The 17,498-nt window shown below is 44.4% G+C and overlaps 1 protein-coding gene across 17 annotated transcripts in view; it reads left to right on the forward strand.

The window, feature by feature from the left end:
- Nucleotides 1–17,498, forward strand: part of CALCR (calcitonin receptor) — a 250,005-nt gene that overhangs the window by 193,535 nt on the left and 38,972 nt on the right. For 16 of the 17 annotated variants that reach the window (XR_014792393.1, XR_014792394.1, XR_014792395.1 and 13 more), the window contains one exon: nucleotides 12,774–12,927. The exons of the other annotated variant lie outside the window; for it this stretch is intronic. Coding sequence is in view for 13 of the 16 variants with exons in the window: in XM_084858832.1 (XP_084714958.1) it covers nucleotides 12,774–12,927 (154 nt within the window). In the remaining 3 variants the exon portion in view is untranslated. The remainder of the gene's footprint in view (nucleotides 1–12,773; nucleotides 12,928–17,498) is intronic. 17 annotated transcript variants of the gene reach the window in all.

A 17,498-nucleotide genomic window follows, 5' to 3' on the forward strand; every position in this document is an offset into this window, starting at 1 on the left:
CTGTTTAGCTTCAGCAAGGTTTCTGTATCATATGCCCTTACACCATGCCTTAGGACCTAAAGGTATTCACCCACATTCTCCTTGTTGTCACTTTCATGCACCAGCTTTACTAAAATCCAGAATAACAAGGGGGTTTTGACATAATTGTCCTTACAACCTGCAGGAGAACATCAGTTGGCTGTCACTTGGTCCCTTGAGGTTAAGAAATGAAACTCTTGACCCAGGAGGAAACAAACTGCTGGATGCCTTTAAATCCATGACACACACATAACCGCTTCATCCATGATTTCAGATCAAAGCCTCCCACATGAATGAAGTTTTCAATGAGTCAGAGTTAATCTATTATCCTGCGAATACCAAACAACTACTTTTGAAAAATGTCCTGTTATGACAGCGTCTGTCGAGAGGCAGAAATGTTTCAGTGAACATTGAAGAGCGGGGGGCGGGGGGTGTCTTTCATGTAGAAGCTTCTTTTCAGTTGAAAAGCTTAACTAAAATTAAAATTAAATAAATATTCACAGAAACACACTTAAATGAAAAGGTGTGTTAGCATAATTTTTATAAATTGATTAAAAAGAGTAGACATACTACTAAAGTGTTGTTTTTGGGTGTAGTGTCTGTCCCCCACCCATTGTGCCCACTAGTGTTGATGGAAAACTGTGGGATGTCCACACACAATTATCACTGAACCCACTAAAGTGTGGAAAGTCAGTTGCAATTCTGCTTATAGATGAAGAGCAATGACTGGGTAGTGCTAAAAGCCATGAGTCTGGAAACCTGGAACATCTGCCTAGTGTGTGGGTGCAAATCCTTGCTTAATGAAATTAAGGTTACTTATACTACCTGAATATGCTTCCCATATCTGACTCAACAAGCACTTCGAAAGTGAAAACAATTTTAAGCAAAATTATTCCATATCCGAAGTACATCAGTAATGGGAATTGATATTAGAATACTGTAGGCTTCATAAAATTAGTGAGGACAGATTGTGGCTGCAATCCTATATCAGTTACCTGGGAGTAAATCCCATTGAACTCTATGGGGGACTTACATCTGAGTATACATAGAATTGCGCTATTATCTAAATATTTGAAAATGTCGGACTTGGACTTCATTTTCCCTTGGCTTGACAGCTATATGCCTCTGCATGCCAGTCGGTTCATCTTTTGTATTACTTGCTCTTCAGATTCGTGGCTCTCCATATGAGCTCTTTCCTAGTAGTCCTAGGACTCCTATCCATTGACAAAGATCAGAGGCATCCTGCCCAGTTGCTGGGCAACAAGAGAGAGAGGAGGCTATTGCTCTCATGTCCTCCTTTTGGGCTTCTCATAGGGATCTGGTTGGCTACTGTGAGAAACACAGGAATAGATAAAGTGTAAAGTGTAGTAAAGTGATGCACATTGGGGCAAAAAATCCCAACTTCAAGTATAGCCTGATGGGATCTGAGCTAATGGTGACTGACCAGGAAAGAGATCTTGGGGTTGTGATGGACAGGTCAGTGAAGATGTCAACCCAGTGTGCAGCTGCTGTAAAAAAGGAAAACTCCATGTTAGGCATAATTAGAAAAGGGATTAAGAATAAAACTGCCAACATCATACTGCCCCTGTACAAATCTGTGGTGCGACCACACTTGTAATATTGTGTACAGTTCTGGTCACCACACCTAAAAAAAGATATTGTAGAGATGGAAAAGGTGCAGAAAAGGGCAACTAAAATGATCAAGGAGCTGGAGCATGGTCTACAAAATTATGCATGGCGTGGAAAATGTGGATAGAGAGACATTTATCTCCCTTTCTCAAAATACTAGAACCCGGGGTCATCCTATGAAGCTGATTGGTGGGAGATTCAAGACAGAGAAAAGGAAGTACTTCTTCACACAGTGCATAGTTAAACTATGGAATTTGCTACCACAGGAAGTAGTGATGGCCACCAATTTGGATGGCTTTAAAAGGGGGTTGGACAAATTCCTGGAGGAAAAGGCTATCAATGGCTACTAGTCTTGATGGCTATGTGCTACCTCCAGTACCAGAGGTAGTGAGCCTCTGTACTCCAGTTGCTGGGGAACATGGGTGGGAGTGTGCTGTTGCCCTGCTTGTGGGTTCCTGGTCGATAGCTGTTTGGCCACTGTTTGAACAGAATGTTGGACTGGATGGACTGATCCAGCAGGACTCTTCTTATGTTCTTGTGATAGGCCTCAGGTCTGATCCAATAGGATTCTCCTTATGTTCTTGTGATGTAGATTGTATACACTGTATTATTCTATTTTTTTCCTGATATGTTGTAAATAGCTGCATTGCCCTAAGACATGCCTATGCAAGGAGGTGTTTGACATGGGCAAAAAGAAAATTAAATCATCAGTCTCACAGAGAGAACTTGCCTGTAACTTTTCTAACCGAACTAAGTTTTAGGCGAATAGCTCAAATTCTGAAAATAGGTAGTGACATATGAGCAAGTATAATACGTTCCAACAGAAAACTGATTTAAAGCTGCCCTGCTTCATTTAATGTTATTTTGGAAAAGGTCTGTTGCTTATTTATTTGAAGCTATGGACATTTTGGAATTTAAACATGCTGTCATAGAGCGGTGATCTAATAACCAGAGCAAGTTTAGCAATCTCTAAACTGCTAAACTAAACTGAATGCAATCTTGTTTTAAGTCTGAATTATACTGTCTGAGGGAAATGTCCCCATGTTTTTGGTCTGCATTCAAATGACAAATGTAAGAGAACAACAAGCCGTTTTCATTGCTAACAGACATTGGAGCAAACCTTCAGCTGTTGTATTTTAACCGCAGCACCATTGATTTTTGAGATGAAGCAACCAGAACTGTAAACAGCACACAGAGTTATTCATTAAGGTGTCCCCAGAGATGTGTGCATGTGGATTATGTGCACTTTAATAGGCATCTTAAACATTCTCTTTGAAATAGCACTTCCAACCAACAGCTATTTGTACCTTACCGGCAATTTAAAGCCAGTTCTGCGCGTGCAACAGAATGAGATGGTAGATTCCTGAGGTCTTGGAATGAACTTTACCACATTAGACAGCAATAATTAAAATAAAATTACCTTTGAACCACTTCTGTATAAATGGAACATTTTTTAAATGTTTACAAGTAAAGACTGGCGTTTACCATGTTCTGAATAATATTTCTCTAACACAGCTCATCTTGATATATTGCTCAGCCTGAACTCTTCATGCTAACATTTTCTAATATATTTTCCAGTTGATGAGATGTGATTTTAAGCACTAACCAGGCTCATCCCTCATGCCTTGTCTAATAGCTTTCCCAAACCTATTACACATGAAGAGACTAAGCTTCTCAAAAAGCTATCAATTGATGTAGATACACAGGAATTAACTCCGGAGATGGCTGCAGAATTTAAATCAGAAAGCAACAGTGATTGCTCCATGTGACTGGGAGTAGAGAAATATAGATGCTGTGTAGGAAATGCTGTATTATGGGATATCTAATACAATAAGTTGCGAAGAGAAAACTCACTGGAAAAGACCCTGATGCTGAGAAAGATTGAAGGCAAAAGGAGAAGGGGACGGCAGAGGATGAGATGGCTAGATAGCATCACCGATGCAATGAATATGAACTCGAGCACACTCCGGGAGAGAGCGGAGGACAGGAAGGCCTGGCGTGCTATGGTCCATGGGGTCATGAAGAGTCGGACACAACTTAATGACTGAACAACAACAATGCGATAAGTTATCCCAGAAGCTTACAGTGTCTGCACAGTCATTGAATTTTAAAGCTAGAAGGGACAAAAAGGTCATCACACTGAACTCTCACTAGCAAGGAATACATCAGCCTCCAACCAATGAAACCATGGAATCCAAACTACTCTGTGTCATAAACAGAGATCTTATTTTGCTAAGGGACATGCAGAACACTCCCTCTGGATGATATGGCCAAGTGAGCAAAGAGCCACAGGCAAAGAACTCTAGGATTACAAGCAATCAGACTTAAAGGCTAATTTCTTACACCCATTCTTTTTAAGTCTGATTGGCTATGATTGTACTGGAACTGTAGACCAGCCAGTCCCAATTACAATGGCTCTTGGACAGGACCTGTTTTAGGAGATGTGCAGGAGATTCTTTAGGTCAGGTTAGCGGAGTCAAGTGTGACCCAATTCCACATGGTGAGCTAGTGTGGTGTAGGGGTGATGAGGACTCCAGTGACTGATGGGGACTCCAGAGATTTGGGTTCAAATCTAGGGATGTACGAAAGTGACTTACCTTTCACGGATTATGTTGATGGTGGGGGGGAGGCGTTCCGTCCCTCCCCCCGGAATCCTGGCCAGCGGGGAGGCACTCCGTTCCTCCCCCCGGAATCCTTGAACGGCCGGCTGTGCTCCGCGGCAGCTCTGCGGAGCAGCCAGCCAGGCCTGGCCAGGCCAGAGCCGTCCACAGCCAGATTTCCGGCCACGGAGGGCTCTGGGTAAAAAAAAAAAAACGCGTACGCAAATGCCAGTGGCTACGGCCGCCGCCATTTGCATTCCTTCTTTTTGGCCATCTTAATCTACGTAAATATTTACGTAGACTAAGATGGCGAAAATAAAGGGGAATGCAAATAGAGTAGCGGGCGCCATTTGCGTCCCTTTTTCATTCACCGTTTTAGCCTACGTAAATCTTTACATAGGCTAAAACGGCAAATCAAAAGGGGACGCAAGTATCACCCGCTACGCTATTTGTGTTCCCCTTTATTTTCGCTGTCATAGTCTACGTAAATATTTACGTAGATTAAGACGGTAAAAAGAAGGAATGCAAATGGCGGCAGCCATGGCCACCGCCATTTGCATACACGGTTGTTGTTTTTTTAAACCCACCCAACCATGATAGGTTACGTAAAGATTTATGTAGCTTATCACGTCTTTTTTTTTTTTTAAACCTAGCCATGATAGGCTACGTAAATCTTTACGTAGCCTATCACGTCTTTTTTTTTTTTACACAAGCCTGGAAATGGCGGCAGCGGCAGCCAGTCGGAAGACCGGCTGCCCAAGCCGCTGCTGCCCAAGCCGCCGCCACCCGGAAGAACTGCCCCAGGTGAGTCTTGTCCTGGGGGGGATCCGCGGGGGGGTGGCAGGCCGTTCCGCCACGGAGTTCGGGGGACCGAATGCACTGGCATTCAGCCTCACCAAGATCCGTGGCGGAATTCTCTGACATCCCTATTCGAATCCCCGTTCAGCCATGAAGCTCACTGGATGACTAGGTCAGTCACTGTGCCTCAACCCAGCCCAGTTCACAGGGCTGTTGTGAGGGCAAAGTACAGTAACTCATGTAAACTATCCTGTGCTCAATAGCAGAAGAGAGAGATACAAACCTGAATAATAATAACTCCTTTCTGGGCTTTCTGACATCCTCACAGGTTATCACTTTCAAACAAGCTGTATACCTTATTGCTGACCTTTCTGACGGCTGTTTACTCCTGGCAGCTACCTCCCGCGACCTTTACTGCTCGTGGTAGTGTCTAGCGGCAGCAGCAACGTTGCCGGTTCAGATCTGTTTCTGGATGCTGGTTCATACCACACAGGAGCGGTCAGTGATGAGCGGCTGGGGAGTCATTCTGTATTCACCTTCAATACCCAGCTCATCACACATGCAGTCCAGCTAGGGTGGCTACTTGTGAAACACTAAAAAAGAGGACATGCATCACCAAAGAAAGAGGACAAAGGAGGAAACAGATCTGCATACCATTTGCAAATGATATATATGTAGGGATGCAACCTTTTTTCTAGAAGGAGTTGCTGTAATTTAAATAGAAGCGCAGTTCATCTCCCCATAGTGGAGAAGACTGTGAGCAGGTGACCTGTGCGCCTGCTCAGTCTGCTGTCCAGGTGGATGGGCAACATCAGGGCTCCTGCTCTCCCTTCTTATGGTTCTTTATCTTTAAACTGGACTTGGACTGGACAGCCTTTCAAATACGGGGCACCTTCAAACAGAGCACTGTCCTCTTTAAACGAAGACACCGGGCTGCCCAAGATCCGCCCCATGAGCACTTAGTAACACAGAGACTTTAGCAGCCAGCTTTCTTTTGGAAAATTATTTGTCGAGAGAAAAGGAAAAGTAGACAAGTTCTTGGGGCCTGCATTCCAGTGGTGGATGGGGCCAAAATACAAAAAACTGCCGTGCTGGCTGGGGAATGCTGGGAATTGTAGGACTTTTCTCTCTCTAAATATGAACAGGATTGTGCCCCAAAACTCTTACTGCCAGTAACTAAGCCTTTGGAGAGGCATTTCAACCATTTAGAGGGGGCAGGTTATAATACAAAAGCTGGGGTGCAATGGATGGATGGGAGAAAGGGATGTGGCCATCTGGAGAACCCTGTGGGCTGGATGTTCTGCTCTCCTGCTCTAGTCCAGCAACCAGTATCCCACAGCAGCCAACCATACATCCAAGCATATCAGACAAGGCCTGTTGCAGTGCTCCAATTACTGAGAAGAGGGACCGTAGCTCAGTGGCAAAGCACCTGCTTTACATGCAGAAGATCCCAGGCTTGATCTCTATCATCTCCAGGTAGGGTTAGGAAAGACTCCTGCCTGAAACTCTGGAGAGCTGCTGCCAGTCAGTATCGACAGTACTGGGCTAGATGGGACCAATGGCTGTGGGTAGTTTATTAATCACATCAACAACCCATCCTCGCTGGTTTCAGACATCATGATAAGCCACGGTGACTGGCTGCCGTGGCTTGAATATTCAAAATGAATATGTGCCACAACCCACCGTGGCTTAAATAAGCCATAGTGGGCTGCAGTGATCATGCAAATTGGACCAGTATGAGGTAGCTTCCTGTGTTCCTATGAGGTGAACTGCTCTCCTTTATGTTTTGTAGTGATCCCCTTAACTACTGTTCTTAGGATGCTACAGAAGGGTGTGGTTTCACTAAAATTTTGGGAAGTTGGGCGGTGGGCTTGGGGATTAAGTCTCATTCCACTATAATTTGGGAACTGGCCTGTTGGAGTGTAGATTGCTGACTGGTTTCTCGAGGAAAGCACTCCAAGACCACAGGCAGAGTATCTGAGTGGATTCATGCATCTTCAAATGCATTGCCTTAAGAACGAGGGATGCTGACATTTTGATAAGACAAGATCACCATATGGGTTATTTCACACTCATCATTGTTCCATATTGGCAGCCTGCCATCTCCCAGCCAGCTGCCAACTCCTATGCTCCATGGTACTGTTTTCAGAACCTGAAGCACTTAACAGCTGATATCAATATGTCCTGTTTCTTAACACAGAGTACTCTGCATGAGAAAAGACGCATACAGGGTCTTAAGTCATTTGATGAATACACACCTACATCCGTGGTCCAAGGAATGAACAAATGCATTTTGAGATAATCACATAACATGCTGCTGACATATAAGATCGATTCCTTAGATGTGAATTCCTTCTGGCAATGTTATTTCTGGAGCACTCTGCTGCCCATCAAATATAGGAAACATTAGTTTTCTACTGGAAGGCAACACTGAGTTCACCGAGTCTGGTTATTGGAGGTTTTTAGACACAGGCATGCTTGGTTAGATATGTATCTAACCAAGTCTGTGTGTCTGTCAATCATTGCAATACTCAACAGACCATGGGAATCAATAAGGACAGAAAGAGGGTGTCTTGGATACCTGCTGAGAGGCTTATTCAGCACACAAAGGACAAGGTGTAGAACGTATTGATCCATGCTTTAAGAAAGCAATCTGAGAAAGATGCAGATACCTTAATGAACATGTTTGCCAGTGCATAAGGAACATGCAGATACTGTTTCCCTCTATCCTTCTGTCTTAGTGCTTCATAAAATGAACATCCCCAAGGTTCAGATCTACTTGAAAGTTATGATTTCAGACTTTGAATGTCCATGCTGCATTCTTCCAAAATATATGGAAACCAGTGGAGGCTGGTGGTTCCAATGTTAGTGGAGCGGTGAATTAGCTCCAAGTTTCAGCCAGAACTCTAAATGAGCTATACAAAGTGCTTCACAGCTCCTTTAGACGTCTGACTGGGTCTGACTGAAACCTGGAGCAGATTCATCACCCCACTGACATCGGAGCCACCACCCTTCACTGATGGAGACTGTGGATGCTCAGTGGTGAATGGCATATGCTGATGTGCCCATGCTCGAAGGCAGATTCTTCCTTATAATCTCATGTATCCCCAGTTACAGATGTGCATACCCCACTCTGCTCAAATCATATTTGGGGCCCTAATGACAAGCTTCCCCTGCAAATAATTTTTTAAAAGATCACTTTTGTCTAGAATGGTGACTTGGCTGTTCATCTTGACAGATACATGTTCTGACAATGCTGCTTGGGAACTGTAATGTTGGAACTGGCAGGCAGCAGCACATCGCCTAAGCAATGGTGTGATGCTTTTGTTTGCCACATGTCGTAAATCCCAATGCTCTGGCCCCTGATTGGCTGCCGGAACGTAGAGGAAGAGGAGGAGTCAGCATCCCCAGAGGCAGCAGCATCAGTCTTGCCTGCCAGGTGGTGGGTAGGGGCTCTGTAGAGTAGGTGCCCCTTCCAGCCATCCACACCATCCACTCCCACACAGCACCACCAGCACCACTAGTCCCTCTCTCCACATGGACACTGGTGCCAGTAAGTGGCAGCATGGCCTACTGGAGAAGACTGGGGCATGTGGCAGAACTTGGATTTGGTTTAGGAAGCTCATAGGAATGCTAAGAATGCAACTACTGGGAAGAAGGACAGTTCCTCATCAAAACTGAAATAGGGATTTATAATCAAGTGCTGACTGTGCACCAACACTGTCGTACTGACCTCTCTGGCAATGTAAGCGCAAAAGCAGGACATCCATTTGAAATAGCCTCATTATTAATTACTAATACAGTAAGAACTTGGGGGTAACGATGCCCAACTCATAATAAAACTGAGTATAACAAGCAGTGAAAATTCATATTATATTATTTGCAAATGTCATCTCACTAATCTCCAGGTCATGCTTTGGAACTGAAAATAGGTTTGAAGACTTAAGTTCTGGTGAATCCAAGTCTGTCTGCAGGTATTTATGAATTATATCAGGTGACCATAGATCATAGAATCAAAGGGTTGGAAGGGGCCTACATAGGGATGTACGAAAGTCACTTACCTTTCACGGATTATGTTGATGGTGGGGGGGGGAGGCGCTCCATCCCTCCCACCAGAATCCGGGACGGGGGGGGAGGCGCTCCATTCCTCCCCCCCACCCCAGAATCCTGGCCAGCCGGCTGTGCTCCGCGGGGATTCTGCGGAGCCGCCAGCCGGCTCCGCCAGCAGCCGGACATCCAGCCGCTGGCTAGCAGGGACGCAAATGGCGGTGACCATAGCCGCCGCCATTTGCATCCCTGCAGTCAGCCATGATAGGCTACATAAATGTTTACGTAGCCTATCACGGCTGACTTAAAAAACAGCAACAACAACAACGTGCGTACGCAAATGGCGGCGGCCATGGCCACCGCCATTTGTGTTCCTTATTTTGGCACATCTTAGTCTATGTCAAGATTTACGTAGACTAAGACGGCGAAAATAAGGGGAACGCAAATAGCGTAGCGGATGCTACGCTATTTGCATTCCCCTTATTTTCGCCGTCTTAGTCTACATAAATCTTGACGTAGACCAAGACGTGCCAAAATAAGGAACGCAAATGGCGGCGGCTGTGGCCACCGCCATTTGTGTACACGCGTTGTTGTTGTTTTTTAAGTCAGCCATGATAGCTGACTATCACGTCTTTTTGTTTTTTTTTAACTGGAAATGGCAGCGGCAGCAGCTGGTCGGAAGACCAACTGCCGCAGCCGCCGCACCACTGCTGCAGCCGCCGCTGGAGCCGCCACCACCAGAAAGATCCGCCCCAGGTAAGTCTCATCCCAGGAGGGTGGCGGGGGGGTGGCAGACCGTTCCGCCACCGATTTTGGGGGGCCGAATGCACTGGCATTCGGCCTCCCCGAGATCCATGGCAGAATTCTCTGACATCCCTAGGCCTACAAGACCACTGAGTCTACCCCCCTGCTCAGTGCAGGAAGCCTGATTCCCAGGCAGTCTCCCATCCAAGTACTAACCAGGGCTGACCCTGCTTAGCTTACAAGATCAGATGAGTTCAGGTTATACAATGTTGTTTACGAGAGTAAGGGAAACTTTACACACATTGCATGGGCAGCCATTTTGTCATTACTTTCCAAAAGAATTCATAGAAAGCTAAGTATTAGAAAATGAATAGAATCCCTTTAAAGTTGAGAGGTTTTATGAGCAGTAAGATTTCGTGATGGATGTGTGGGCGGATTGAAATTGATCAGACAGACTGGTATTTATTTCAAACGTATAGATTTATATTAGCAAAGGAAAGTTTGGAGAACTGGTGAGTAAAATCCATAGCAACATTCTGTGAAAATGCAAATCTCTTCCCATCTACGAAGGATCCCACTAAATATTGCCCCTGTGCCTTCCCTTTCATTAGCCAACCACAGCTCAATGAGGAGGCATACCCCCTGTGAAGGAGCAATGTGGAGTGTGAAGAAAAAGTAATGGCTGTGCCAACGGAGCTTGCCAGGACTGTGCTATGGGAAGTGTTGCGGGGAAGACACTAAACTGCCATAAGAACATAAGAAGAGCCCTGCTGGATCAGACCAAAGGCCTTTCTAGTCCAGCACCTCCTGTTTCCCATAGTGTCCAGCCAGATGCTCCTGGGATGCCCACAAGTAGGACATGAGGGCAAATAGCCCCAGTAAATGGTACTCAAAGATGTGTTGCCTCTGATTCTGGAGGTAGCATATAGCCATCACGACCAGTAGACCCTGGTGGCCTTATCCTCTATGAATTTGTCTAAATCCCATTTTTAAAGCCATCTGAGTTGGTGACTGTCACCATATCTTGTGGTGCCTCAGTTCTAGTATTATTATGAGAGTGGAAAGAACTTTCTGCATCACTTCTCAAGGTGGCCTTCCAGTAAACCAGGTGTTGACCTGCATTGTAAATAGGGATTTATGAGAATTCTGTTTGGGGGGGTGACATCTCGATGGATTTTTCCAGTTCAGCCCTGGTAGTTTCATTCCTTTTCCACCCACTGGTGTATACTTGATCTGTAGAAAATCAATCCAGTATGCAAATTCTGTTTGTTTTTCTAATGGCAGCAATTTGTGCAAATTGGATCTCTTTCGGTGGGAAGGATCTTGAAATTTGTGCAAACGGGGTCATAACTGTAAAAAAAAAAAATTATTGGTGATCTTGCACAAGTATGCACAATTGCAAATCCACCTGTCCACTATGTAGCCCCTCAGAGGCTCATTCCCCTCTTATAAATATCCTTGTCAGTTTCATCTTCCCTATGCGCTACTTTCTTTAGCCCAGCAGAGCCATATTCAGTACTTATCAATGAACTTGTCAGTTTCACCTTCCACTTCCGCATTCCCCCCCCATCCTTTGCTCCAGAAGCCCCAAAGGGGAGGATGAAATTGGCAAATTCTTTGGCAAGTACAGAATATGGCTCTGCTGGGTTAAATGAAATAGTGTGTGGAGAGGATGAAATTGGCAAGGATATTTACAAGAGGGGGATATGCCTCTGCAGGGCTACATAGTGGACAGGCAGACTTGCAATCATGCACACTTGCGCAAGATCACCAATGCAGTTTTTTTGTAATAATTATGACCCCATTTGCCCAAATTTCAAGATCTCCCCCACAAAAGATCAAATTTGCACAAATTACCATTTGCGTAAATCATAGGACCCGAAAAACAAAAAAGAAGCAAAACATTTCCAAAAGCGGGGCAGGGGGATCTTTTACAGTCTGCTGCCGCTTACCAGAATGGAAACACTGTGGAATTCAGACTTAAACAGAATGGAATTCCCAGCATCACACATCCTTAAATGTAAACATTTATGATGGCTTCCCACGCTGAGATTTAAGTTGCAAGAATTATCTACACAAGTTGTTCCTGTATCTAATATGGGAAGAGGGTTTAAAAGTGTGCCTATTCTCAAGAAAGGTACAACAATAATTCAGTGGAAGAGCACATTCTTTCTATGCAGAATGTCTAAGGTTCAATCCATGGAGTCTGCCAAAGAGCTGCTACTGGTCACAGCAGGCAATTCTAAGCTAGATGAGCAAATAGTCCAACCTGGGTAAAAAGGCAGTTTCTTATGTTCCTGCGTATATTTATGACCATACTGCAAACACAGAGTCAAAATAAATAATAGTTAATAAACTTGGGAAATACACATTGTGTGACAACTCCCAGCTTTGCTTTCTTCATATTTTGAAAAGAAAACCTGTAGTTTCCATGGTAGTTCATGCTCAGTAACTAGTAAATTTTCGAAGAAGGATCCTATGTAACTTTGGAAATTAATTCTAGATGTAGAGATACAGCCCCACTTAATGCTTACCTTTGTATGAGGAAGGCTCAAGGAAAGGAGGTTTCTGTGACCTGGAGGATTTAGCTAGTATCTCTCCAGCTGGGCTCTAAGTCTACTTATTTGTTTGTTCTACAGCACACCAGACTGGAAAAATATTCTAAAGTGCAAGTTGCTGATAGCAGCATTTGGAATGTTGGCTCGTTGCACCTGATGCCTGGTGATTTAGGAGGAACATTAACTCTACGTCTCTGATTTATTAGTAGCTTACAGTCAGTGGCAGATGTTGAAAGCCTCCAACTAATACTAGGGGGGGAGGAATCTTTTGGATCGTAGCAGTGATATTTGTGTTTGCTTGCTTACTGACAGCATACACAGTGTTGTCTGCCCAGTGTCCGTCTTTCTATAGTTTAACGCTTATCTATTTGTCTGACAGGTGAGCTGCAAAGTACTTCAGTTTTTTCACCAGTACATGATGGGCTGTAACTACTTCTGGATGCTTTGTGAAGGCATTTATCTTCATACTCTCATTGTGGTGGCAGTATTTGCTGAAGAGCAGCGTTTACATTGGTATTACCTCTTGGGCTGGGGTATGTTTTTGGTTTCTTTTTATCGTTTAAACATTACCAATCATTTCTTCAGTTTTTAAGGACACATCTAATGGCAGAGATGGGGAACCTCCAGACTGCAGGCCAAATCAGCCCATGGAACCTTCCTGTCCAGCCCCCAGAGTCTCCTCTGACTCCCCTGCCCCCTCCTCCTTAGCCCTGAGTTGGCGAAGTGTTTTTCTCTTTCTCTTCCTTTTGCCCCACCTGCCTCTACCACCCACTGCTCCAGCATATCCTATCTTATACAGGGCTTTTCTTAACCCTGCCCCCACCCCACCCCACCCCCAATCTTGCTTTCAGCTTCTTTGGGGCTGCTTTCTTTAGTTCCCAAGTTGGAGAAAAAAGAAAAGGGGGAAAATGGACCAAGGAACCTTTCTTAAAGGAGAAATGTTTTTTAAAAGGGCAATGCCAGTGCTGGAAGGGGGTAATGATTTTGGGGAAGGGGAAAAGTGATTTGGGGTGATCTTTAGGTTGGTGTCAGTTGTGGGGGATAAATTTATTAAAGTCACAGGATTTGGGATGGTTAATGATTTTGTGAGGATGTATGAGAAAGAATGAGACAGAATGGATGAATTGGGTGGATACTTGTGTGTATGAGTGGTGGGGGTGGAGGGAGAGGGGACCCAACCTCTTTGGGCTCTGGCCCCTCCCACTGCTGCCACACAGCCCCTGACATGCTTCCTCAAAGCCAATGTGGCCCTTGGGCCAAAAAAAATTCCCCACCCCTGCCTTATGGGATTTTAATTTGAGAATGTACATATATTGTTACTTTTTAAAATGTTGGTCTAAGAGAAGAGTTAAGTCACTTACAAATTTACTGATGCACCAAAAAGCATGGAAGCTGTACCTTAAAGCACCCAGGCTTAACTTCCATACCATTTAAGCCATAAGCACATTCAGCAGCCTCACATACCATGCTCACTTGCACCCACACTTTTCCTTGGTTTTTCAGCCCCAGTCCTCATTCTCTGCAGGTTAGAGATTATCAACTCTTCCCCTTCTTGCACCTCCAGATGTTTTGGATGACAGCTCCCCCCATCCCTGACCATTGGCTATGCTGGCTGGGTCTGAATGGAGTCCAAAACATCTGGAAGGCACCCAGTTGGAGAAAGTTGATTTAGAACATTCAGGAATGAAGTTTGACCTCTCTGGCTTCCCTACATAGACACTCCTAAGCATGTTTAGCATAGCACCTTTCTAAGTGTTCAGAACATTCCTTATGCATTCTCTCAGTAGCCCTTACAACAACCCTATTAAATTAATAGGCCAATATTAGTGTCGTATTTCAGCTACGAGGTCAAAGAGCTCGTGGAATGATTCCCAGTGAGTTTTGTCTAGACCTACCATTTATGCTGAATAGTCCTAGCACTGGAGGCATGCTACCGTGGGCCTCAATTCGGATTTCGGGGCAAGATGGCACACAAGGGATTTTCAAGGGGCAAGATTCTCAGCAAGATTTAAAGACTGGCTATTGGGTAGATTCAAAATTAAATTAGCATTATTGTTGATTTTTATTTCCTGCGCTTGTTTGTGTTTAACTGTTTTTGTCATTTGTTTGTGATAGTTGATGTTTCTTGGGCATTTCTATCTGAAACAAAGAGCCTTTCTACACAAGGCATTTATTGTGTGCTTGTGATTCCTCACTCCAGAGTAGTTTGTGGGTACTTTACACAGTGTTGTCATCTTCCAGGGCCTCTCCTGTACTTTGCCACCATTATAGCTTTTTTTCCCTTTTCTAATGAGGAAAGTCTCATATTTCTGTGAATGGCAGCATGAAACCCTGGTGTATTCCTGGTGTGGTATAGCAAGTCTGCTATACCGCAGCAGCACCTAATGAAACATACAGAAAGACAGAGAAAGGAGCCAATCTTAATCCCACCAAGAATCCGGAAGCAGAAGCCTTGGTAAAGTGGTGGGTTAACAACCTCATGTAGAAAAGCCCAGAAAGTCAGGATATAAATGTCTTAATTTTAAAAAATGAAAAAGGAGTGTATTTTATACGCATTTGCTGTGACTCTTTTTTTAAAATTGGTTAATAACTTAACAATGTTATTAACATCGCTTCCACTTTTTTTTTTAAGCAAATGGATTGGTGCCCTTGGCATACACAATAATTATACAGGGCTGTGTGATAACCTCCAAAAGGATATTCTTCTTGCAGTCTGTCCAACTACCAATTACTACTTAATTTTCTTGCAAATCACTTTTTTTTCACCCCATCCCATGAATGATCTCGTGGGAATAGTATGTTGGGGCAATTAAGGAGGACAAGGGATCATTGCTACCCGTCATTTAGGCCAGATGTAAATTCTTCCTCTGGAGAACCTATGTTTCTGGCCATCTCACTGGTTCTGCACACTGATAGATCATAGTTATAGACTACATATAATTATGATCAACCAGTATGCAGAACCAGCGAGCTGGTCAGAAATATAGGTGCTCCTGAGAAATAATCATGTCTGGTCTGAACCATGAGGAACAATGATCCCTTGTCATCCCTGAACGGCCCCAACATGCTTGGGATGGAGTGAATATAGGGTGGCCAGATATTCATCACCAAAAAAGGACACATATTTGCATATACTCATTTATATGATTAGATGCAAATTTAGAAATAATTATTATAATTTTGAGAAAAATATAATACAAACCACCACAGTGTGGACGACAGCTGCCTGGTCCACGATGAGGGAAATGGGGAGGGAGGAAATGCAAGGAATTGTCATATGAGAAAGACTAGAAGGAAAGTTTTGTGGATAAATGAGGGGTAGAAAATAACCATTTTCAAATCATCCTGAAACCAACCTGAATTCAGTGAAATGGTTTTGGGATTCAGGTGATGTGTTCATGTTTATCTTTATCCCACCTGTAGCTCCAGAAAGACTGAGCACATGATTCGTCTTTCCTCTTCTTGAGGCAATCTCATGTACCTCTTTCCTCCATCCCCCCTTCCCCCCTTTCTTTTCCTTCCTCCACCTTCCTTCCACTCTGTCCATCTATTACTCCTCTCAGCATCTCTCTCTGCTCCTGTTATTTTCTCCCACACTTCCCTTGTAGGCCTACTGTTCAACATCATTTTGAAGTAGCCTGGGCTGCTAACCCCTTCCTCACCGTCATTACTAGAAGGCCCTCCCCACACACATCCAAAGCTTGCTGGGAGTTGTTGTCTGGTAGGGAGAAATGACGACAGAAGGAGAGAGGGAGAGTACTCCAGCTCCCAGAATACACTGCAATTTCCAACCTAATTTTAACCCATACAGATAGAAGAGGTTTAGATTTATACACCACAGCAGCATTCAGATCTAGAATAACAGAATTTCAAAGGACAAATTGGAATCTAGACCAAAAAAGTCCAGATAGAACTAAATCCAGAGGGCAGTCCGGAGCAAAAGAGCACATTAAGGGCACGATCCTCTGCAGATAGGCGGCTGCCTCCGAACTTGGAGGCAGCCACCTATCCAATGCAGGGCAGGAGAAGCATGGAGGGGATCATTCCCTCTGCACTTCTCCTGCCCTGCATTTTTGGCTAGACAGCTGATTGTAGCTGTATAGCCGCAGGAGGCCTGAACGGGGAGGAGGCTGCTGTACGACACACTGGATGTGTCGTATAGGCATTTCTGCCCCCCCACCCCAGAATGACCCCGGAATGCCCCTTTTTGGCCGCTCCACACTCCTCTTGCGAGCACAGAGCACAGAGCAGTTCCATGCTGCCTCCGAGACAGCACGGAAGTGGGGGGAGGTTGGTTCTCCAGGAACCGACCTCAGAGCATGGGCTCTGAGGTCAGTTCCCAGAGAACCAGGTATCCTCTGGCCATCTAGGCCCTGTCTAGCGGCCATAGGATTGCTCCCTCTGCCACCCTAGGGGTTAGAGAAGCAGTGGTTTGCAAAGAAAGCTGTTGCACCAGACCATTGCTTGTCAGTCAGATTGCAAAAACAATATCCTTCAGGAGGTTACCACACCTTACAGGTGTAGTAACTCCCTCCCAGACTGCTTAGCATCATGTCATAGCCCTCACAAGCCAGCTACAGTGGGCCCAGCCAAATGGGTCCCTCACGCTGAGAGCATAAATGGGTCGTCCATGACAGTAAGTGGGCTGGATTGCATTATATGGCAAAAGTAAGATAGTCTATTTCTTTTTTTAACATGGGACTTAAAACCTTGAGACTGTGACTGGCTTAATCTTTTGTCTGGCACATCGTTATAATGAATGCCAGCCCCATGAATTTAACATGAATCAGTATCCATGAGAATGCTAATCAGGAGATGAACTACATGAACTACCTGAATTTTATTAAGCAGAACTGTTAAAAATGCAAAGCTGCAGCCTGCCACACTTCCACTGCAAGCAAACCTTCCCTGGTCTTCTTTTAATTTATGTTTTGTTATACTGGCATATTTGCACATTACAATTTGAGTTCAGTAGATGCAAAACCACTCATGTAGAACATGGAAGGAAGAGTTATCAATGTTATCTGAGGCTGAAAATAGAACTGTTTGCAAGAAGAACTATCTTGTTTTCATTCAAGCAATCTGAATATAGATTGTTTCTCTA

Source organism: Heloderma suspectum, chromosome 5 (genome assembly GCF_057233095.1).
Source record: "Heloderma suspectum isolate Gila_16-S chromosome 5, 16-S_ref, whole genome shotgun sequence".
Taxonomy (NCBI): domain Eukaryota; kingdom Metazoa; phylum Chordata; class Lepidosauria; order Squamata; family Helodermatidae; genus Heloderma; species Heloderma suspectum.